A 24,692-nucleotide genomic window follows, 5' to 3' on the forward strand; every position below is an offset into this window, starting at 1 on the left:
TGCATGCATCCGCCCGCTAAATGTAGTCCATTCTATTTCCCATCACACAAAACCATGTGTTGATTTTGAGAATCACTTTTATCCGTTACATTAGCGTATTACCGAGTGACAATTTGTATAACGTTACGCCCAAAACAAACTACATTGAGCAGAAATGTGTTTGATCGTTCTTTTTAATAAATGTGAAAGTGTACACATATACAGGCTCAACAAGTGTACACATATACAGGCTCAACAAAATATTTGAATTTTGACACAGATTTTTGGAAAAAAATGTAACGAGGGAATTGAATTCGCTCATTCGAGATATCAAGGTCCAAAGAATCGTGGTTTCTAATCATAACGGAGAACTTTACCTTTTCATGCTTTTACCTAGTCCCTGATGGGCCTGAGGGTCGGGGAGGCTAGATAGAGAAAATAAAGTAATATTTCTCCACATCTTTACCAATCTATTTTCTCTGAATTTTCATAAATCTTTCAGCACCACCGATAGCAGAAACACCATGATTTGCAGTATTCAAAGTACAAAATGCAAAGTACGGGAAAAGCCCGAATGTTTTCTATGACTCGAATCGGTTGACGAATTCCACGCTATTGTTACTTTCGTGTGAAACCATGTTGCAGGTTTTCATGCAGTGTTTGTGGGAAAAAAGATTTCCTAAAAAATTCAACGTTTTATCCGTTGGACAGGTGTTTAGGTACATAAAAAATCTTGCATTAATCCGTTTATTTCAGCTACGTCATAACTTTAGCAGCTTGATCGTTTAAAACCGTCAAAAAACGAAGTAGCTTACTAGTGTGGGAGGGGGGCAAATGTTTATAATTTTGGCACCCCAAAATATTCAGTCAAAATTTGCGGAATAATTTGTGACTTATTTGCGATTTAGATAGTTTCTAACTCAATATGTTATCTGCATTTATTAATGTACTATTACGTGTAAAATTTATGAATATGAATAATAACTGAAGAGGTATGTTGATCATCAGGGGTGTTTTTTTTCCTCTTCAGAAGTGCCAAAGCACTGCTTGTCCTGGGGTGCGAGGATGGAGTCATCCGACTGTTTAATCTGCCAACGTCAGGAGAGAAGAACAGCGAGAAATGTTTACAAGTATGGAGTTTTTATACATTTGTCAGAAGTACAATTATTGCAATGTATTGTAACAGTTATGGTTTAAGCAAGGAGTCAGGACTATTCCTGGGTGAGACTGAAAAGTTTCATTATCCTGCATGTATTGGTCGTTATAAAGTGTGTAAATAAAGCAGACTGAGGACAAAGCCCAACACTTTTTGGTTAGCTAGTAGTGCAATGCGACTTTGCTACTGCTGCCATATTCTAGCCAACCAAACCAGGTCACACGTAGAGTCTAGACTCTTCTCGATAAGTGTGTTGGATTCTTTTCAAAAGGTTTGCAGAGGTTTGATGCAATAAGCTCCCTCATACATGAGGTTGCCAGCTTTACGCCCATCCAAAAGAACAATTGTCTTGTGTGACTTGTACTGTACACATAAAATAACTATCTACCACCCAAAGATTGATGATGACCATAGCAATGAAAACAAAATTTTGTTTATTCTGTTCTAATTATTTCTGGGTCGATAATGGCGATTTCTAAAATTTGTTTCAATTCAATTCTAATGAAAAATGTGTAATTCATTCACAATCCTTGATATACCATTGCACTTTTCTTCCATCATCATGTGAATGTTTTGTCCATTGATATTCGATTTTGTGATGACAAATTGCACCTTAATCTGATTATCCCTGCACTTAACCCTGACCCTGAAGTTTCTTCTTACAAACGTACCTTTTTTTTCATGTCACCTGATCCCCGTTTGGGGGGAGATGATTTAATTCTACCCTGATGATCCATCGATTCAAACCAAAATTGGAATGAATATTTTATTCTTTTCTACATACTTGATATCAGGTCTTGATCCTTTGCCCTGACCATAACTCTGCGTCAAGTGTAGAGCTTTGTCATGTGATGTCATGACTTATAGGGACACCAACATGGAAGAGGACAAAGCTATTTATAACTTTTTCAGTGATCATAGCTCAAGCGTTTTGGTAAGCGTTTTTGGACATCAAGAGATTTTTCAATCCCTCTAAACTAACCTGTATTAAGTTTGTCTAGCTCACAGAAGAGAATACCAGAAGAAAAAAAACATGCCGATGAAATGAAAAAACAAACAAATCTGTGTATACTTGAGCTACTGTCCTCTGAAATGCAAATCAAAGACACCAACATGGTGGTCAGTACCTGCCTGGTTGATTGATATGGAAAGTCAGACTCAAACACTTAAAGTTGCACGTAAAAGCTGTGTTACGGTACTTTACCTAAAACCGTGCTATCGTCAATGTCCCGAAGAATTTCCCGTGCGGCTCTAAAAGCAGACTTGAAAAAAAGGCTTTTAAGATTGTCTGACCTGCTGTGAAATTCAGAAACACTTTAATGCTTTTATTCATGTCATGTTCTGTAAATAGAGCATGAGCTATGTTGGGTGGGAAGTAATTTTGGCACTTGCTCCCTGGGACTGGAAAAACGTTTACACTGAATACCAGATAGAGGAACCCAGTATTACTGGGGAAATGTGGTGATATTGCTGCCTAGATGCAAGTTGATATGTTTTTCATGACATGAATTCTATGTAGATTCAGTCATTAGTTCATATGGTATTCAGGACCAACAACTTGGTAAAAAACAGTTTACTTTGTTTTTCCAAGAACCTCCTTGGTTTTCCAGTTATATATTTTTTTGGATTCAATCAAAGATGTTATGATCCAATGTGTATGGTTGAATTGTTTAGTTTGAAAAAGACCAGATGACTTTGACAAAATCCCTGTACAGATTATATCAAATTTTATAAATACCTTCAGGCACATACGGATATATTGTATATTATTGTGCTACTGTATGATATAATTCTAAAACATCTGGCCAAAGCTTTCCATATTATGTTAATATAGTAGAGAGAAACAATAACATGTAAACAATAAATGGAGTACAAACAAATTTCTTCCCCAGGCTGCCTAATCTTGTAACCAATACAAATTTGATGCCAGGCGTCTACCTCAACAGGGAGAAGGTTAAACGTCACCAACATCTGGTTGCCACTTTACACCTACAGAAGACTATATGCACACTAAATCTTCTGAATATCTTCAAGCCAAGGCAGCAAATGTCTGCTTCAAGAATTTCCTGAGAATTTCAGTCATGTTCTTGTCTGAGTCTGGTATCCAGAGTGGAAACTAGCAGGGGAATAGGTCACTTGATTTGCTTGCTTCTTTTGACACAGGTCATCCTACTTGTCCCCTTGCAAAATACCTCCCTGGCCAATTCAAACAAAGCTGTAGAGGATTTAAATCCTTGCCCCACCCCAGTTTATTTTCTTAGTTCCCAGACATTCTTGATATAAAAACTCAGCAAGAAGTCACAATGAATATCAATGGCTGGTATAAAAAGCTAGGCTATATGTATTATACATTTGTATATGTAGTCAGTCTCCAGGAAACATTGTGTACAAGAATACAGCCTTAACCCTCAAACACTGTTATCATGTTGATTTTTCAGTTCAGTTATATTTTTATATCTAAGAACCAGAATATTGGATTGGTGTGGCCTTAGCAGAACTCCAACTAGCTACTGTAATTCACTTTTAGTTCACGGTAGAAAAATTTCATGGTGTTAGGAAAATTGACATTGTCACTAAACTTTAACTTCACGGTGGCAGAAAGTGATTTACAGAAAGGATGTGTGGAGGAATTATGAATAGGTTTTTCACAGTGATGATAAGTTCACGGTACAGATCTAGAGGTGACAGTGAAAACGTGAAGATAAAGTTACAGTGGAAGAAACAAGAATTACAGTATCTGCTGCTGGAGATCTCATCTAGACTATTTATGATAGCTTCGGTAAATTGGAAATGGTCTTTTAGGGCTCAACTTGTAATTGTATTATTGAGTAATCAACACTTTGGCCAGACAAGCAAGGTACATGTAGCTAACTACTTATCAATTAATTTTTCCAGTGGTGCATGTACAACTACTGTACCATGCTCTTCTCATCAGTGCTGAGTGCTTATCAGAGAAAGTATGTGCCATTTTTAAAGTCATTAGGTATGACCTGATGACCCGGGTTTAAACCATCCAAATGACAGAGATCACCAGGCTATTGCACACAGTTAAAACATGCATGTTAACTTGAATGTTATTAAATGCCCACAGTGCACATCAGCCCTTGAGACCAAAGGAGGGCCCATTCAGCAGCTGGCTCTCCACAACGTGACTCGGTTTGGTTCCGTGGATCTCGTCGCCGCCGACTCGCAGGGAACTGTCACTATCTTCTGTAACGAACAGATCCTGGCCAGGTGCAGTCTGGGAGAACACAGCATCAGCTGTTTGGACGTAGAGGAGGACGCAAGTAGGTTTAATCTCCAAGCAGATGTTGGGGTGGAGGATTGTAATGTTTTCCGAATGCTGGACTGACAGCCATCCTCCCCAATGTACAATGTACCTATTCAACATGCACATTTGATTTGGCAACAATTGGACTCGCCATCAAACATGCAAACTGTCAGCAGATGTCAGAGAAGCCTGGCAGTCCGAAAACGTGATGATATTACAACCCAACGTCTGCTTGGAAAGTAGATTCTATTGAGGCAAATGTTGTTTGAACGCCTGACTGATCATTAGACCACACACCACAGTAAGCTATTTCCTTGCTTCTCAGATGTCTTTTACTTAGGAAAAAAACCAGTAAGAGGCCACAATAAAAACTGAGGACTGGGAGGAAAAGGTTCTTCCTATGTTAAGCACTGAAACTGTCCAATGTTCAAAGCCATTCTTTTATGAGATTTCTGAAGAAAAAAAAAGAATATTGAATCAGCAAGTATAAATTTAGAAATCTTCAAGTGTGCATGATTTTTTCCCCAGTTGGAAATTTGATGATAGTGGCTGGAGATGAAGGAGGAACAGTGAATGCCTTCCTACCATACAGCACACTGTGGAGACTGAGACTACAGGATACCAGAATAACACGGGTTAGTAACTCAACTGTTTACCCAGGAATGATTTTACTAAGTTTTCGCTTGGTTCAAACTTTGACTGATTGATATAGGAAACATATAGCTGATACTGTAAAATTTACAGTATCAGCTATATGTTTTCTATATCATTAATGCATTTAAGTTCGCGTGGGTTTTGTTTCGTGCTAATGCGAAAATGTAGTGTTTGCGGTGGTTTTAAGTTCGCAGCAGCGCTATAGTCACATACTTGTTGGACAAAAAATATATAACAAGCACAAACATTTCTGCAAAATTCTGTCAAATGGCAGAAGGACGGGTGCTGGCTAGAGCTCTGACACAGACGCACTGACAGGTTAACACACAGACAGACAGACAGGCAGGTAGGCAGACAGACAGACAAAAAAAAATTAACTATACTACTGTTACACTTACAGTATATACTAAATAACAGTGCCCCCCTCCCCCCAGGGTGTGAATAGTGTCCCCACGGTGCGTTGCCTGTTGGCAGTAGGACTGTGTAGTTCCACCGGTGATGTGTCAAACTACATCCTAGCAGCAGACAACTACAGGAACCTACATGTCATCCAAGGTGGCACCATCGTGCAGACTCTACCAACAAACGCCATTATCAATGCTGTAAGTACAACATCTATTTTTAATCACATATTTCAGAGAACAAAAAAAATGATTTCAGGCCCTGTTTAGATAAAGTTGGCAATCATGGTTGATCATTCTAAACTACAACTTGTGAAATTTTGTGACAAATCAAGAGAGTTACCAAATATTGACCTTCACACAGTGATTTTGAATACAGTGGTATTTGCCAGGACTTTGCAATCATAAAGTCTCAAACTTCCCTCTTGATTGATAGATACTCTACCTTGTCCCCATGCTATGATTACTGTGCAAGGCTTGAAATGCCACTTGCATGATATGCAGTTTATTGCCGGTAAAATTGCAGTTATTTCTGATGTACATGTCAACTTGTATGTACCTGTGCTAGCCCTGTACTGTCTTTATGTTTTGAGTGTACAAAAAATGTATGTATTGTGGACATTTGTTTACTGTGAATTCATTTATATTCGCAGTGCCTTAGTTTAGCAGTAGGAGGGGAAAGGAGGTTTTCTCAGTGTTTTTGGTTCATGGCTGAAATAGTTCTATAGTGAAATAGTAAATTTGAATACAAAACACATATTCACTGTGCAATGATTTAAGAGGTCACTTTAGAAAACGCGAAGATACAACCATCATGAACATTTTAAGATTTACAGTAATGTTACCACCTGTAAAATATTTTGAGCTGGTTTCTAAATGGTTACAAGGTTGATCCACTATTTCTAACATTTCCTTTCCTGTTGCTGGTATGCTTTGTCTGGTGCAGGTGATGTTACACGTTACCTGCACCTGTGTAGGTATGCAGAAAAGTATTTCGAGACCTGCTAGGTTATATCTGATCTGTTCAGCTAATAAGTTTGTAACATTTCCTGGTATATTATATATCATCATGAACCACTTGACTCAACATGTTCCTTATGGGACTCACCTTCCTGTCCTAGATGTCCTTGACTAATAGCTTGCCTCTCCGTTGGCAGTCCTTGACATTCAACTACAAATCAGTAGACACCTCGACCGAGATGAAAAATTGTGCTTTTTCAAGTAGCTAGTGGTAGTGCAATACAACTTTTGTACGGCTCTCATTTTTAACCAAGCACACCGGGTCACATCAACTCTTCTCTATAAGTGTGTTGGGTTCTCTTTGATGTCTGAGGCTTAGGCATGAAGCCCTCCCAAACACAGGGTTACTGGCTTGAAGTCCCTGTCCAAAAAAACTAGTGCAACCCTCACACCTACTTGAGCGGGGCTAGAACCTTTGCCCACTGGTATTTTATCCATATGCCGAAGCAACAGGTTGCTTACTGCCTACACCACAATGACTAGGCAACAATCCAGCATTAGTTACCTGTTACATAACAGCTGAGTATATATATCTATACCTAAGTAAATGTTTAGGAAATACTTTTGTGGGGCTCAGTTGTTGTTAATCTTGTTCAACAATTCCTGACTGGTTCCTCCCTGAATCTGAGTTTTGAAACTGGTACAGTCAAACCTGTATTAGCGGTCACCTTTGCATAGCGGCCACCTGCCCATAGTGGTCACTTTTTGTCGGTCCCTTGGATTTTTCCCATTGACATAAGCATTAAGAATTAGGCTATAGCGGCCACCTGTCCAACGCGGTCGCGGCCAGACAATTTTCGGTCCCGCGAGTACAGTAACACTGCCGATAACGGTCACGGCGCGCCGGTAGAAGCCGCATCGCCACCGCACGCCGGGTTCAAAATCTTCATTTTTTCACGCAGTTATCAAATTTATGCGGCCTCAACTGGATAGGATCATAATAAAGAAAACCAGAATGTTTTATCTTTGTTAGAAAATCCATGGTTTGACGCGAAGTCAAGTATAGTTTTCTTCACATGGCTTGCGTTTGTACATCGTGGTAAAATTGACAATTTCTGTGCATTTTGACTGGACAAATATTACGGCAGCCTTTTGGAAAATACAACCCACACATGTACCTGATGCGGTAAGTTCGTGAAATGTTTGAATGCCGGCCCAATTTCCGTTTTCACCGGGAATTCATTCAAATTGTGCTCAAAACGTGTTTTGCGCAATTTTCAAAATGGCGCTGATACAAACTGGATAGGTAGCAGCATAAAGGTCAACGGAAGACACCACTGTTACGGAGGTATAATATACTAAATTTATTTTGCTGCAAAGTATCACTGAGGATAATTACTAAACCAAAAGCTTCAAACGGAATGTGGATAATACTACTATGATGTAAAATTTGGGCTGTTGCAATTTTCTGAAAAGACAAAAAGCCTTCAAAAGAGCGACCTTCTTCTGAGTACCCTATTAGCATAATGGTAGATGCTGATCAACACAAGCCACAACAAGAGACTGAGGAAAATTGTCGCCACGATTTTATGTTTGAAAACGGTCGAAAACAAACAGTAAGTGACAACTGAGCAACATGTATTTTGTTCTTAACTAACTAGGAGTAAAAGAACAACAATCGAACTTCTAAAATGTGCCTTACCTGTTTACATGTGTACTGTACGGTGAATAAATGTATCTCAGTGGGTACTGAAAATATGTGTCACTAATCAATTAATCGACATTTTCTCCATAGCGGCCACCTGTTCTTAGCGGCCAGTTTTGGCCAGTCCCTTGAGTGACCGCTATAGACAGGTTTGACTGTATCTGTTTGTATCAAGTAAGTGGAATCACTACCAAGAAAAAAGGCTTAGAGGTAGCAGGTAACAAAGATGATGCTTTAAAATCTAAGACGCTGTCTTCCTGAAATAGAAACATGTTAAATCCTCGGAAATCTTGAAGTTTTCGTCGGCTCAGTTTGCGTGAAGCACGGTATTACCGTACTGAAATGCTGAAATTGCTCGCGGCTGTGGCTTGACTGTAAACAAGCGTAACATGTGCGTCATGTCAGCGGGTGTCGCAGAGGAAGAGCACGACAAATTGTTTTACCCAGGCTGGAGAAGACACATAATTTCTCCTGAGGGCTGTGTGATGTACAGTAACGGATGTAGGGAGGAGGAACTTAATTGCATGTCCTCGGTCCCTGGGGAACCCTGGCAATGATAGCATATGCAGACCGATTCATCATCAAGGACCTTCTGTTTATTTCCAACTTGTTTCTGGGTCACAGTAAAAATTGTAAAAACAGTAAAGACATGGCACAAAAGGAAAATATAGATGAGGGTCTCTTGTAACTTAGATAACACATTGTTGCTCCCCCTGTAAACATTTTTAAGGACTGGGATGGTACAAAAAACAACTTGTGCAGAAATCGTTTTGAATTTTAGTTAGAGTAAGGCAAAATAAATTTGCATGTTACATATGTATATGTAGTTTATATTCTGTAGCTTTGACAGCAAGACCAGTCTTTTTTATCTAACCATCTTGTTCTTTAACCAGAACTGAGTGTGATATCAAAGGTTTTTACATTAATCCCATCTACAGGGCATTTTTCCATTAGTTCTGGTGTCAAACCTTTTACCCTCTGCTGTCACACTCCCGCCTAACCTTGGAAAATCCTCCCTGATTGGCTGGAACCACTAATCAAATCAGGTAACCTTCAGAAAGTTATCATGTGTAGTTGAGTAGGTGGAAGGTCAGAAGGGACCGATGATGCATTACTGTTCAGTACCTCTCGGGTCTTGCACACTTTTCAGGTCCATAAAGGTCACACAGTACAATTCCACGACCCTCGAAGTTTGGGAAAGGTCAGGTGTAAAATGATGTGAAAAATCCTTCATGAAGAATTCTTAAGTGCATGATAGGGGGTAAATTCAATTATGCCTTCGAGGTTATGGGTCATTGAACCAGGGCTTGGACTAGAATCTAAGGGTGAAGGTGCTACAGTACATTGAATGTGTTAGAATGTAGCATTTTAGTTTTCCATAATCTGTATTTCACATCTTTTGACCATGTGTGGTCATATGCACATTTAGCCCATCTAGGCATGAATATGCAATAAAGATTATCATTATTATCATCATTATTATTGGCCTCTATAGAAAGCTACTTTGTGAAGTGATATGGCAAAGGGTCAGGAGACGCACAACCCTCATTGACAATCTAAAAAGGGGTGCTGGGTTCAGTGACATTTCAACAACAGAGCTGAGATCGCTAATGGAAGACCGGACTGAGTGGTGCAGAAGGACTCATTGTCTCCCGAGATGACATCACTGATGTCCTCATTCAAGGTGCAAGGTTCATGGCAAATTGGGAATCAGCATGTCATATGTATAAAAACTGTAAAAGACTGGGGAAGGAAGAAACAAGAAAGGTACAGGCGGAATTTCAAAACCTTTATTGCAGTGTGCATTTATTTCAGAAAATACGGTCTGCATCAATAAATGTTTCAAGTCTGTTCTGTATCAAGAGACTGTAATCTCAGGCTTCCCTTCCCATGGGTGCAGGATTATCAGACACATCTGCCTCTCACGTACCATAAACTCATTACACAGAAAGCTATGTTTTAACCTTTTCTACAGTTAATTCGTTGAAAATCTGCCTTGGTAAAATTTTTAAGTCAATATTTGATATCTTTTACAATGATAATTATGCACAATTTCAACCATCAGTATGGTTTAATGGTACTGCCTGGTTCTTTTCCTTACATTTGATATATCTGTAATCCCATAAGTAAAGACAGGTCTTTGTTTGTAATTCCAGACAGATCCTTGCTTTTAAACCCAAGCTGCTTCTGGTTGATCTGGAACATATCAGAGAAGCGTGTAGTGAGACCTTAATGACAACTAATATGGTAAGCCTGTCCCTGCCGTTGCATAGGACGAGCTGTTTTATTGGTGTTTTGACAGGGGATGGCCCCCCAGAGAGTCATATGGAAGAAGAGGGAATATTCATTGATGGAGGCAACGACTGTCATGTCGTTTATGCTAATAACCTGTGAAATGGTCCTGTGTCCCTGGAAAGCTAAGTTATCCTTGGAGTGTGCAGGACATGTCCTCTCTTGTTACAAACTTTCTGTACATGTATACACTCCACTGATACAATAATGTTCCACCCATCCATCCATCCATCTATCCTTCCTTTCTTGTTTAATTTTTTTTCCTTCTTCTTTGTGATTTGGTTTCTTATATCCTTTCCTATCATATTCATTTTGTTTCTACCATTCTTACCATCTCAGTCAACCTTAGTATTTCTTAAGGATGTCTTTCCTTGGTGCTGAAAGCACAGTGGTGCCTTCCATTGAAGCTACACAAAAGTTACAAGTGTTTGCCGTACCAACATTTGCTCCATAATTCAATCTGACATCTGCTGTTGCCTGCAACAGGTGTAAGGATGATTAGTTGTCATCTTTCCAACGTTAAACCCATCATTAATCACAAAACAGACAGGTCAGAAATGAGTAAACAGACCTGTCGGCATCCCTGTGGGAGGGTTTGTACTGTCTCACAGCTAATTTCTTGAATCAGCTTTCCCTGCCAAATGTCACTGAAACCAGTTTTATGGTAGCAATTTTCCTTCTGAAGCATGCTTAAACCTACACGAATCTCCGCTACTTGATAAGGCTTATAAGGGATGAACCACAATGTATATTCCAGGGTATAAGAAACATAATGGCAGTTGCATGCTCCGTCTTAATTCAGAACAGTTGCAGCTATAGAAATATGATGACTGACACTAATGACTAACAAATATAATTGTAATATATTCACTGTAAACATGTGGCTGTACAGATTTTTTCCACACCAATTTTGTAGTTATGTGTACATCTGATATTTTTACGTTACCCCAAAGGAGCAAAGTATTGTTTTATTAGACTTATCTGTGTGTCTGTGTCTGTCTATGTGTTTGTGTATCTGCCTGTCTGTGTGTGTTTCTGTGATTCCCAGCATACACAGTACAATATTGCCATACATACTCAATGCTACTATGTTTGTCAACTGGACTGGAAGGGAGGCTAAGCAGTATGGGTAAGGGGGTGAAGTCTGCCATCTCTGATTGCCTTCTTGGTTTTGTACCAGTTCTGCATCAACTTTCTTCAACACATACAAAAACCTGTGAGACAAAATCAGCTGCGTACAGCTGCCCCCTTATCCTGAAGTGGGCTGGTCATTAGAGATAATTAGAGATCCCGCTGTAATTAGTTTCATGGCAGGCTGCGCTCTTCCCAGGGTAATGGAGAGTTAGTGAGTTCCCAGGTGGTCGGTAGATGTCATCTGGGATGGATTCGTCCAGATGGCGCTCATACATGCCCCGTCAGCCGCCTGTTTGCAACACGACCCGTAGGAAAGTAGGTGACATCTGCAGAAGTCACAGGCACAAGAAGATTGATGACACATGTAGTACAAATTAAGTTTGATGGTTGTTTTAGAATGCAGCTATAAAGTCACAGTGTTGTATGATGTGGCAAGAGAGAAATATTGCATGCATTTTGGACAGACCTTCAGGGCTATGAATATGATGCCATGATAATACTTTATTTCCCAAGATGAGTGTTGATGGAACCAAGGTAAAGAAACGTCAATGGCAGCTATCCTTCTTTTTCAGGGCTCAAAGTATGTAGATAAAGGCTCAACATGCAAATTTTAAGCTAATTTGCAAATTGTTTTAAGAATTTTTCCCATCTATAAAGTCATGTCATACAGATCATAGACATGCAGTTATTTTGACATAAACAACTGTATATAACTTACTGTAGGTTGATAAAACAGGGAAGATTTTTCCTTTCAAGACCTGAGAAAAAGAAAGTGGATGATATTAAGATCCACCTATCATATCACAATTACAATATTGTGTCAGGAGACAGTGTCGCTCTATCAGAGATACAAATGTGAAATTTTCATCAAGAAGTTGTCAACATTTTCACAGTCCTTGTGGATGCCTTGGGAAATATAGAGAGAAGAGAAGATGCCTGGGGAAATATACCCACTTCAGCTATCTTCAATCATAATCTTTCCCACAGATAGATTGTGTATAGAGATTTATTGTACTTTCAAAGTGATGCAAACTTGTCTTTATCACAAACAGCACTGTATCCTCTTCACAATAACCAATGTATCAGTGAAAGAAGTGCAATGTTTTTTTAATCTTTGTCTAACATTGTAGATCCACAACACTACAACAACAACTTATGTTCTCTGTTACCATGGGGTTTCAATTTACACTTTCACACCAATCCTTTTTTTATGATTTTTGATATCTATTGGCTCTTGATGCTCACGGATACACATTTTCAAGCAGGTGGATGTGTTGATATCGTTAGTTCTTTTTGCAGTGTCCCCAAGCAACCTCTTCTGCAGCCGACCTTGAGAGACTTCAAGGACTAAAACAAGTGAAGCTAAAAACTAATGACTACCTTCCGCATGTCATCGATTTTTGAGCTCCGCTTCTTTCTTGACCTTAAATGTTAGCGATCTCCCTAATGTCGATGCCAGGGGAAACAACCCTGTTGCCTTAAAGCAAATCAGAGATGTAAGACGTGACTTGCTCGTGTACTGCCTATCGTATTATAGAGCTTCTTAGGGCAACACCATCACAATCCATTTTGAAAGTTCGTGACATTCTTAGCAAATCCTGTGGAAAGCTTTCAGAAAGCTTTTCCCGTCTGTGCCACACACCTTTGAAATTAGAGTTGCTGAAACGGATTATCTGGGGTAGGCTCGGAGAAAATCGAGGTGTAGCGTGCAGAAGTGTCGATTCCCACCTGCGGGTAGGTTGCTCAACCTGTATGTTCCAGTCAATCCCATGGGCCAACGGTGGCTTTGGATACTCATTAGCCCTTTTGATACTGCCTTGCTACCATAGATCTGCTTGGAGATTAGTAATCACCTACAGTGAAGAACAGATTAACTCATCCGTTGTAGAGTTTATGTTTTTTGGTGTTTTTGTCAAGAGTAAATCGTATTACATTGGAATTTGGACCATATAAAAAAAAAGATTGATTTTGTTATCAGTTTTGGAGGTAGAACATAGTTACATGATCAGATGTAATCTCATCATCTGACTGACAGGAAAGGGTATGGATAATTTTGGACATGCCATCTTTTGGAAAAGAATGAATGATATACCCCTGAACCATGAGATTTGGCAAATACTCTTGTGTAATTACATTTACATGTACCTTTGCCAAGAAGCTTGTGTTTTTGATGCCCTCTGTGGGTGTGTTTATGGTTCTGTGTGAACAGCATAACTCAAGAAGCTTTAGTGATATTTGGTAGGTCGGTAGGTGTTGGGAAAACAAAGATCTATTTATTTAGAAATAGCATTTAGTCAGGAAATCATGAATTTATCAACTGAAATAACACTGAGGGCCATTTTTACTGAATTGTAGTATTTTTGTATAAGACAAGTTCAATAATGGGCCTCCTAGCAGCTTTTTATGATTTTGCAGTAGAACGTCTAGTTTTGATATCTCATGTTGCAAATGCAGCACTGGTATTGAGGTAGTTAATGATAAGTAACTGGAATTACGTAGAACCCCGCCGGAATTCATCTTTTAGAATCCTTTGAAGGCGATGATCTTTGCTAAACCCAGCACAAACATATGCCGCTGAAACCGTGATGGATCTAGTTATTTCCTTTAGTAATACCTTTGAGATCTCCCCTAATGCCATTGTATCTTTCATCGTACGGAAATCAAGAAAACAGTAATCCAATCATGCCAATTACTGGTCCCTCCTTTGGCTGGATAATAGCAGAATTCGTTGATGCTATCTTTTATGTAAGAACAGAGAGGGCTGTTTTGATGCATTGATACTAATAGGAATGTATATTTAGAAATAGGATTTAGTCAGGAAATCATGAATTAATCAACTGAAATAACACAATCAACTGAAATAAGCCATTTTTACTAATTGTAGTATTTTTGTACAAGACAAAATCATAGAGTGACTACGGAAAAACTGGAAGATATTGAATTAAAGCCTGTACTACAATTATACCCTTTTCTGGAAGATGTTATGTGACAACCATTTTAACACACCTGTCTCAAACCCCTTCTAAGGCCACACCAGTGAAATTTGTTTGATCTGGCGTGTAAAAAATATCAATAAATTTGAAGATCATCATGGAAACAGAGTCTGACTTTTAGTTTTAGTGATGTCAGATGCAACTTTTCCTCCCATGCCTCTGTTTTCACCTTAACCTTTTCCTGAAGTTTACTTCAAAGTGTCTGAGAGCTACAAAATTAAAGAAAATAGAGCATTTTTTACTTACTTAACAGTGTCTGAGAACTAAGGAAATGGATTAATATGGCCCAACGGTCCTATTTCATCCTTCTAGCTACCTCTAGGCTTTATGATTTTTCTCTCCCCACTATCACTTTAGATGGTGATGAGGTAATACGTCCGTTCATTTAAACCTGTCTTCCCTAGAGCAGACATCTTTCTATGCAGGACAGCAGTCTATCCGTCTTTCACAGTCTTGTCAGGTGCAGCTGAACAAATTGGGTTCGCTCCTTTGATCAGAGCCTTTGTTCAGCCAAGTGTCTATCTACTGGGATGTCAGTCCAGTTTCCCGTGCGGCTGTCTGCTGGAGCAGAATTTAGAATGGCGTCTGATTTATCTGCAGACCGACCGGAGAGCGTGCGCTGTTTATTTATCATTTTCCTGACATATCTAGAGTTGCAATCAGTGCGGGGTTGTCGCGGTAAAAGCTCTGGGTCACCCCTGTTTACATAATACATCTTCAGCCCCGTATGTACAAAAAAAAATTGGGTGCAGCAACTTTTATGCACCGAAGAGTCTGGAAAAATTAAATGTAGTGTTCATTTACCAAGAGTTGTTGGGAAATATAGTGGATGGATTTTAAGCATAATTGCGTACTGAGCACTTTTTTGTAGAAAGCTCTAGAAAGTGATTTAACCTTTGACATGTAATATCTTACATGATGTGACATTACTACAAATGGTGGTCTGTGGCAAAGCAGTGTGGCTGATGAGAAATGTAATGAGAGATGGTGTAGGCTTTTGCTCTGTAGTCCTGCCACGATGGTTTTTCATCATACTTTCAGGCTGCCATTTTCAAAGTGATCTTTGCCACAGCGTAGAAAGCATAGGTTTATCATTCTTGTCTAGTCTTGTGGTGGAGGTAATTCTTCCTTAAGTGCTACCTTACTTCTAAGATGGCTTTAAGGCACCATTGTAACCCAAGTCACGTTTGCGTAGAGACTGCTGGGGCAGACTTAAGACCGAGATGCCAGAAATGATCAGGTCTTGTCTTGTTCTGTGAAATGCATTTGCAACTCAAAACATCAATGCACATCTTTCCTATCCCTGACCATTGATGCAGTGTTTCATGGCAAATACTGGCAGTTTGAATCTTCCTTTCACAAAACACATCAACCATTGGTTGTAGGAGGACAAAAATGAAAATATTAAAAGGTTTAAAATGGTATTTTTTCTATTCATAGACATGCTTAATGATACTGAACATATATGTAGCCCATACTACATGTACGTTAGCAAAACATGTATAGTTAGATGAAGAGCTGTACATCTATTGTTCAGATCCGACAGTATGAGTTCACTTGCTTATTCATCCCGCTTCAGATGTTGAAAACGTGCCTGGAAAATTTTGCTAATCGTTCAGGGAATTTGTCTACCGATTTTGCTGGAACCGTGTTTAATCTCCAACCAGTGGGGAATGTCAGGTAATTGTGCCTCCTTGTTGCTGGGATTTGTCACCTGCATACTAAGTAACTTCCCTCCCCAACCTACAGGTCGTCTGAAGATGGATACTGTTGAATACAGGGCTCAATTTTTTTGTATTCCTTTAAAATTACCTGCACTGGACAGACTACGATTTATATCTGCACCACTGCTGGAAAAGTATATTTCATGAAGTATTGATCAAACTGGAAACTGTTTAGAAACCATTTCAATTCTTTAGTTTGCATCAGGCAGTGGTAACAATAGTAGTGTTAACACAAATCGATATACACCTGATAAGGATTTGTACCCAATACATGGACCAGTGGAGGTTAGGTGCAGGCAGACATCAGTAATACTAGCACAGCTCCAATTTTAGCTTCTAATACTACCGGTAATGATTCTAGCCAAAATTTAACACTATCTACTAAATAGAGAATTTGTTCACTTACAGTATTTGTGAAAATTTCATAAGTCTGCTATTAAGTAAATGTGCTGTTATAAGGGGAAATGCAGTACTTCTTTTTAGACTTTCCACTGCTTTCCTCTAGACCAGCTTGAAAGCCTACTTAGTATGTGCTTGAAGAGCCTGTCCTCTCCAGAGGTTAGTGTAATAAGAACTAGATTATGTACATTGGTGAGTTTCCATTCAATTCGTGGACTTGCTGTGTGAGTGAGGCTGTACGGTGCAATCAGCTCCATGGAAGAGGTTATACCTCGGGGGCAACCTACTCATGCGGTGGCGCGCTGAGTATCGTGGAAGGAATTCAGATTTGTGTGACATTCATCCTCCTCAGAGAAGGGCTTTTAAAAACTTTTAAGAAAGATATAAATATTGGATTCTTGAAAGAGACATAGCTACATGTAATTGCACTGAAGTTGTTATTGATACTTGGAGGTTGTTATGAGGTTTGTGATACATTGTCATTTAAGTGCAAAAGGGACAAAGAAAATCATCTATTAGCAATTTTCTTTTTCAATGGATGATTCTCATTTGAAAGATTCTAAACTACAAAGAAAGTACCGGTATGAGAACCATGAAGGTTTTCATGAAATCATGGAAAATATTGGGAGACTGTCTGGATGTTTTAGATAAAAGAAATGTTACAGTAGTCAATGCAAGGAGCGAAGAAGAAAATTTGATTTAAAAGAAGGGGACGAGAAAACGTAGTTAATGCACATTGCATAGAATCACCCAAAGTATGCTCCATAGCAGCACAGCACACCAAGTCAACATGATTCACTTCACATACTAGTAGTATGTACCATGCATCATGTACTTACATAAAATACCATTAAACTCTAAGTCAAGTTCACAGGCAACACAAACTTCTGCACAGCTCAAGGCGACTTTGTTATTCATGACTTTGCCCTTTGCACAAATCCATCGTTTCTGTTTTGGTCTTCCTGAAAGGTTGGGAGTAAAGCCGTGTTGTCAAACCCAGCGGTGATAAATCCTTCTTTTCCCTTTTGGTCTATCTCACAGCTCAGCGTACGGTGTGGAAAAAACATCCCTTTGAAGCGGATGAAAGAACGGTTGTTAAACACACGATTTGTCGGCGCTTTGATGGCGTGATGTATTGAATATCACACAAGGCAAGGGATCGTGGCTGGGATTTAAAGCACAGGTGCAGGAGTTGTTTTTATGTTGGACCATCAATGGTGCTGGTTGGAGAATGGAGACTTGAATCTGTGAATCCTAGGCCTTGAATTTTAAATAACATGACCTTAATGGTATTTTGTCAGGTCATGGAGATTTAATGTTATTTCTTGGAATCTTTTTCCAAAAATATTTTTAGAATTCATAATACAAGAATAGCTTAAATAGTTGTTCTCTGTGCACTTAAATCTATTACTATTTGTTAGGAGTCCTAAATTTTCATGATGCTCCTTTTTTTTGCTTCCAGCTGTTAGATACCAGCCTTACTTTATATAACATTTTCAACATGTTTGATTTTTTTAGCATTCAATTTGTTAGTAACAACACCTTGTTCTTTATACCCATGTACATACATGTATGTACTTTGTATTCAGTACTTGTTGCAAAGTCTATATTAGAATAGGTCTTGCTAAATCCTTTGGATTTGTGCATTAATGCTAGGGTCACATTTCCTAACCGGGACCCGGCTGGGCTGTTTGCGGAAACGAAAAATCAAAGTGTATGTCAATAAATTTGCACAAGCTATGCTCTTAAAATAATTTTGGGTACGTTTTGTGTTTTTGTTGTCTTTTATATCATACTTTTCGTTCCCAAAGACTGTCCTGCCGGGCCCCGGATTTGTAATGTGACCCTAGCATAAACGGGGTATATACAAATCTACTGTCTTTACTTAATCCAGCTTTTCACATGTAGGTTCTGGATGACAGCCCTGTTTATTAACTGGTTTGGCTATGAAATACAACCAGAGCTGCCCTGTCGTGTGTGTTACTTACTTTTGTTAAGCTTTTTTTCTTCATAATGTTTTCCTACATGTATGTTTCAGATGTGTGCTGGTAACTTTGTAGACACAGATGATGTACACTGGAGAGGTGGACAGAAGGATATAGCTGGCAGGTAAAAGATGAGACATAAGAAATAGTGCCTCTAGCTATGCTTTAGCTGTTGGTAAGTCGTCCTGTTTTTCAATGTTTATTTAGGGCTCAAAATACCCGCCTGTAATATGCAGAAAAATGTTTGAGATTACAGTAAGAGATATCAACAACTCGCCATTTAGCAAGCTAAAACTGTACAAGCTCAGTATTTGAATCACATATTGCAGAGAGCAAAATTAAGGTATTTGAAGCCAACATCATTGTAGTTATCACAAGTATCTTTTGACATTGTTTTAGTACTGAAACAACAGTCTTCAAACCCTTTTTACTGAACCGATTTTGATATGGGGCAAGAGTTATTGCATCTCTTTTATTGACCGGTAAATCAAAGTTTATTTTATTTCAGTGTCCAAACAATGTAGTCAAACAATAGATCAATGAAACAATGTTATCTTATATTTTCAGGACTGTACCAAGTCAGGTAGCCCTTGGAGGGGAGGATGGGTCCATCTATATCATGAGTAACTTTCAGGTAAAATTAGCTTTGCTCTTGCAAACTAGGCCAGTTGGATGATGTGCTAAGTATTCTTACTGGTTACATAGTGAAGCAGCCATAGCATGTTCTAGGATTTGGTATAATGCTACGTGCATTTTAAGCAGTGCGGCAGATGTTCATCACCAAGGACGGAATTCTTTTGTATGTCAAGTATATTCAGGTGGATTGCATAGAACTGTGTTATTCAGTATGAAAGTTATATGGACATGAATGAAAGTTCAGCACCAGGGACAGGACCAGTGTAAAGTTAGTTGGAGTTGGAGGATAATCAGTGTGAATGTAAGTGCAACACCAGGGACAGGACCAGTGTGAAGTCAGTAGGAGGATAATCAGTGTGAATGTAAGTTCAGCACCAGGGATAGGACCAGTGTGAAGTCAGTAGGAGGATAATCAGTGTGAATGCACGTTCAGCACCAGGGACAGGACCAGTGTGAAGTCAGTAGGAAGATAATCAGTGTGAATGTAGGTTCAGGACCAGGGACAGGACCAATGTAAGCATACGTTTAGCACCAGGAACATGACTAATATAAAGCTCATTTAAAACAACTTGTACATGTGTTATTGTCAGTGCCAAGTTTGTGTGAAATCTTGACCAAAACCGGACCCATGTGTGATTGTGCTGTCCACAGGTGTCAGTGGTGGAGTACAGCAATGTGAAGCTGCCCCTGACACAGCTGCTGTGTGTGCAGGACAGCATGCCGGGGCAGGAGGACTTCATACTGTGTGCTGGCCACTTCAACGCCCTGTTTGTGTACCAGGCAGGCAAGGTCAGTCACCCCTGTGGTTACATCACCTGAGGGGGTAAACCATGGTTGATACAAAAGGGTTGCTGGCAAAGTTAAAGCCAAAAATGTTTTCATATAAGGGTTTTTCTCTGCAAGTTGGGAGCTCATACAATATTTGTTTGTTTGTTTTTTTGTTTGAAGAGAGTGAGAAATCAAACCATGCTGCAACTGCAAGGTCTTTCCAACACACTACAACCCCCTTCATAACACACTACAACCACCTTCATGGTTATTTTTGGTTTGTTCCAAAGTTCACTGCCCCTTCTGATTGTAGCAGCTGTTACCTGCGTGTTGGTAATCATCTACAAAGATACAGGGGAAATTAGTCTTCAAGGTTATCTTCGAATTTTTGTCTGCACTTCTCCAGAACATGTTTCTTGATTTTGTGATGAATTGTTGCCATGTAGGGCCTTATATTTAGTCAGAATGGGTGTTGCTGCAGTACTAATGTAAGTTGCAAGGTGGCAGTGTTGCATGGTCTTTAAAAAAATTGACCTTGTCACTTGTTTCAGAGGGTCTGTCAGCACAAGACCCCTGACTGGATCGTCTCCATGGCAACAGCAGATGTGGACAGGGACGGAAACGTGGAGGTGGTGGTTGGTTGCCTTGACAACACTGTCCAGGCACTGAAACTGACCACCTCCAGGTGACAAGGTCACTTCTTGGTGTCTGTGTGCTATATTTTATTTTCTTACGATATTTTGTACTTGAAATATAATTCTGGATCACTTGCTACTCAGCCTACTGCTCCAATCATGTCAAAAAGTCAAGTTCTAGTAAATTTGCAATGATGGACTTAGATGTCACTAGATATAAAATTGTTATTTTCTGTTGTGCTTCATGTATCCATTGATAATCAAATTTGCAAAGCATGTTTTTGATTAAACTGTTTAGACACTGGTTTCCTCATGTAGCCTGTTATGCAGACAAACTGCAAGCTTTCTCAACTTGCCCATAAAGGGAGCAATTCTAACTTATCATCTTGCTTGGCATTTTGGTATTAACCTCAGGTATTTAGAAGTAAAAAAAATGACTGAGCCTGTCAGTTTTCTTTGAAGTCCATGTATTATATAATGAGCAATATCCAGTGAGCCAAGCAGGTGTTGTGTAATGTGCTTTGGATCTAATGATAACAATAACAGTGAACATGTACATGATAGTAACTGGAGTATAAAAACTGTCATTCTTGAGTTCACATGTCTATACATCATGTATCTAGTTGGATGTGCAGTTTTCACAATGCACTACATGGTTTTGGTGTAGTGTTGGCTTCTTATGGCTTGAGGGGAGTTAGCTGTCCTCATAACAAAGTCTTTATCATCTGCTATTTCCAATGAATGATAAGTTGCCATTGCAGTACCTGCCATATCAGATAGATGTCACTGTTGCACAAGTGAAGTATTTCCAGTGCCAATGTGAACAATCCATCTCAGTACACAATCTCTTCCATTGTACCAATTTGACCTCAAGTTTGAATATTTTACTCTACTGAACATGACCCCATAATACTGATACTGTATCACACAAGTGTTGAACTTGGTTGATACACACACAGATGCAATGAGAGGAAGCGATGTGTACTTATAAGAAAATAAACTTCATTTGTGTGCTACTCTTTACAAGAACAATGCGTACAGGAATCTATTACTTTTTGTCATATAGCATTTTGGCACATAGTACACCTACGTGAACTATAAGCCCTCAATCTGACATTAATTATCAATAGACAAATAGGAGAGAACAAGTCTTAGATGCTTACTAGTCTCAAAGTGAGCTGCTTTTGCTCACCAAAATGTACAGACCTGGCTGTCCATGACATGGGGGCTCTCTGCTGCTGCATGGTTGTACATTAGTGCCCTCTGGCTGGTGCAAGAGGTAATGCAGCTTAAGTTGACAACTTGTACCAGTACATGTACAGCCAAAAATTCCATCTAGTCATATAATTCTCTTAGCCACTGATATTACCATAGCCGTAGACAGTTCTTTCCGTAGACAGCACATGAACTTAGCACACAATAGTTGCAACTGAATAAAGAGCAAATTTGCAAATTTACAACAACGACACAGGGCTTGCAAAAATACTCTTTTCACATGCAAGCAATTATGGACTGCAACTGGTGAGAAAAGTTATGGCATCTATGAGGGGATGATCTACACTATATTTCTTCTATGGCAAGTCAAAAGTATATATGGCTTTGATGAGGAATGGTCCACTTTTAGTTCCTTTATGGGGGAGGCTTTCTCAATATCTAAATCAAATACGTTTTCCTGTTATTGATACAAAGTATATTTTGTATTCAACTGATCTACAAACTTGTTTTAGTGTCCTGCTTTTGTGTTCAACAACCAACCCCGGATTAAAACAAAAATCAATGGCATATTCCAACAACCATTCCCCATGGAAGACTTGCAGAACTCTGCAGGGTTGTCACTGGTAATGCTGAAGGGGGGAAACAAAACAAGAAAACTTTTCCACATGTGATGGTCGCACCTTGCATTATGCACTTTTGTCCTTCATGAAACTCAGCACCAAAAGTTAAAAAAACAGCAAACACTGTCATGGCCCCTATCCTAATATTATAGCCAATATTGCATACACAGGTTAACACTAGTTATAACAATAATCAATATTCATACAAAGACCAATAAAGTGTCTAAAACATAGCATTAACAAAAGTGAAAATTGTACAAAGTTATCCAAACTGATTTAAATAAAAAGTACAAAACAGCTCCGCCCCAGAGGCATCACCAAAAAATAATACATCTACATGTACATGTCATACTACTATATATCACAGCACCAGGCTGGGAAATAATATATGCAATACATAGTCATAGGGTGGGAGAGTTATAATGTATATTCTTAGTGTTACACTGACTCCAAATATGGCATTAGTCCACGAAACAATAGCATATGCCAATTGCATACGTCACTGTAAATATTGGGCACATTTTTGTTTCACTGTATATCAATATTCTTCTTGAGGTGAACCTTTCCTTTATCATATGTTTTGGGCCAGTTACCAAGTTTGGAGGCAATGCTTGTGAAGAAACATAAATAAAACAAGAAATTAGATTCCATCTTACAAATTATCAGGCTCAACAACATTAAATCCCTATTAAGCCCTCATACACACACAGGGTTTCAGAAGTTACAACTACCCTTATATAACATTATAGTATGCATCAGCTTTCCTATCACAAGTATGACTTTTCTTTACCATTTACATGTTAGCCCATTACAAAACAATTGTGGAACATCACAAGCAGATTAAGCAGCAATTAGCGTTTTATTTCAACAGTAATAGTTAATTTGATGCCACACAAATGGGTATAATTACACATAAAAAATTAGTTGACAACATTGCACATCTACTTGTGTGTAGGTGCTCTTAGTACGTTTGATTTAGTATAGTACCTCTTTAGTATTTGTTTACACATTCAGTTTGTCCCAACTTCTTTCACAACCATTTAACGTACAGTCACTTATAGTGCACGAGGGTGTACGGATAGAACACCACACACACACACATACATACAAGTACGCACACATGCGCGCACACACACAAACACAAGCACTACGTGCCTTGTGACACAACCCTTCAATCTATTCAGCCCTTTTGTATGCTCTGATGCTGTCCGGCGAAAACATACTTCAAAGTCCTACCATCCTTTTGAGTCCACCAACTTCACTCTGTTCTGACAATACCCTCTCTTTTCCCAAAATGGCCCAAGAAGCACAATTATGAAATTCATTTTGGCTGTACTCCCTTATTTTGTTCTTAGTGCTCTGCTCTTTTTGAAGATGTCCATTTGTAAAAAAAGTAAGAGAACACAGTATATCATGACGTCTATGTTCTTGGCAAGAACGTCATACTGTACTGTCCAACAACCGGGCTGCTTGTTCGCCTGGCTTGGTGTGTGCAAAGTTTAGTGCAAGACCTGTACTGCCACACTAACATGTGCCATGCAGCAGATTGTCTGCATTTAGCTTTGACACTTTCCTTTTAAGGCAAAAAAAGGAACAAATCAAGATTAACGTAAGAGTGCAAGGAAGGTGACACTTTTAACAATTTCGCCCGCTCTTTCCTAGTATAACACTGAGGTATAAAAAATGTTACTTTTATCAATTAAAAATCTAGGACGTAAATAGGAAAGGCTCTCTTGGTGTAGGGCAGCTGTTGTGTTGTCGGCGAAGGCCTGGCACGACGTGACGCAGAAGTGTACACAGGATAAACGGGGATCAGCTGACGAGTTGTGGCGGGAGGGGGACAGGCTGGCAGCAGCAGCCGAGAGACACCTTGCTGGACAGAACTCCGTTGGGGCTGAAGTCGGGACCGTCTGACTAACAAGCTGTCTCAGTGTGGCCAAACAGGCCCACAGGGAAGTGCTTGATGTGCGTCTGCCATTGGGCGGACAGCTGGAAAAACTTCACTCCCGTCCAATCGGATCCATCGATGGTTACTGTGTAGGAAAGGACAGCCACATGTAGAGTGAACGACAGTCATGCCATAAAAGGTGGAACCACATGATAGACAATTAAGTCGAAAGTTAAATCTTGTATTAGGAATTATAATCAATACACAAAACAACAGA

The 24,692-nt window shown here is 39.3% G+C and overlaps 2 protein-coding genes across 13 annotated transcripts in view; one reads left to right on the forward strand and one right to left on the reverse strand.

Moving 5' to 3' along the window:
* Positions 1 to 565: 565 nt before the first annotated feature.
* LOC136432816 (uncharacterized) lies at positions 566 to 21,724 on the forward strand. The gene is made up of 9 exons (XM_066424338.1): positions 566 to 698; positions 1,010 to 1,109; positions 4,227 to 4,422; positions 4,935 to 5,041; positions 5,495 to 5,662; positions 18,707 to 18,777; positions 19,221 to 19,287; positions 19,941 to 20,078; positions 20,609 to 21,724. Exons 1-9 carry the CDS (start codon positions 616 to 618, stop codon positions 20,744 to 20,746), a joined length of 1,068 nt encoding a protein of 355 aa, XP_066280435.1. The 5' UTR covers positions 566 to 615; the 3' UTR covers positions 20,747 to 21,724.
* Positions 21,143 to 24,692, reverse strand: part of LOC136432814 (phosphofurin acidic cluster sorting protein 2-like) — a 48,787-nt gene continuing 45,237 nt past the window's right edge. For all 12 annotated transcript variants that reach the window (XM_066424335.1, XM_066424334.1, XM_066424326.1 and 9 more), the window contains one exon: positions 21,143 to 24,560. In XM_066424335.1, the coding sequence (XP_066280432.1) occupies positions 24,442 to 24,560 (119 nt within the window). In that variant the 3' untranslated portion in view covers positions 21,143 to 24,441. The remainder of the gene's footprint in view (positions 24,561 to 24,692) is intronic.

This window comes from Branchiostoma lanceolatum, chromosome 4, assembly GCF_035083965.1.
Source record: "Branchiostoma lanceolatum isolate klBraLanc5 chromosome 4, klBraLanc5.hap2, whole genome shotgun sequence".
In the NCBI taxonomy this organism is placed as follows: domain Eukaryota; kingdom Metazoa; phylum Chordata; class Leptocardii; order Amphioxiformes; family Branchiostomatidae; genus Branchiostoma; species Branchiostoma lanceolatum.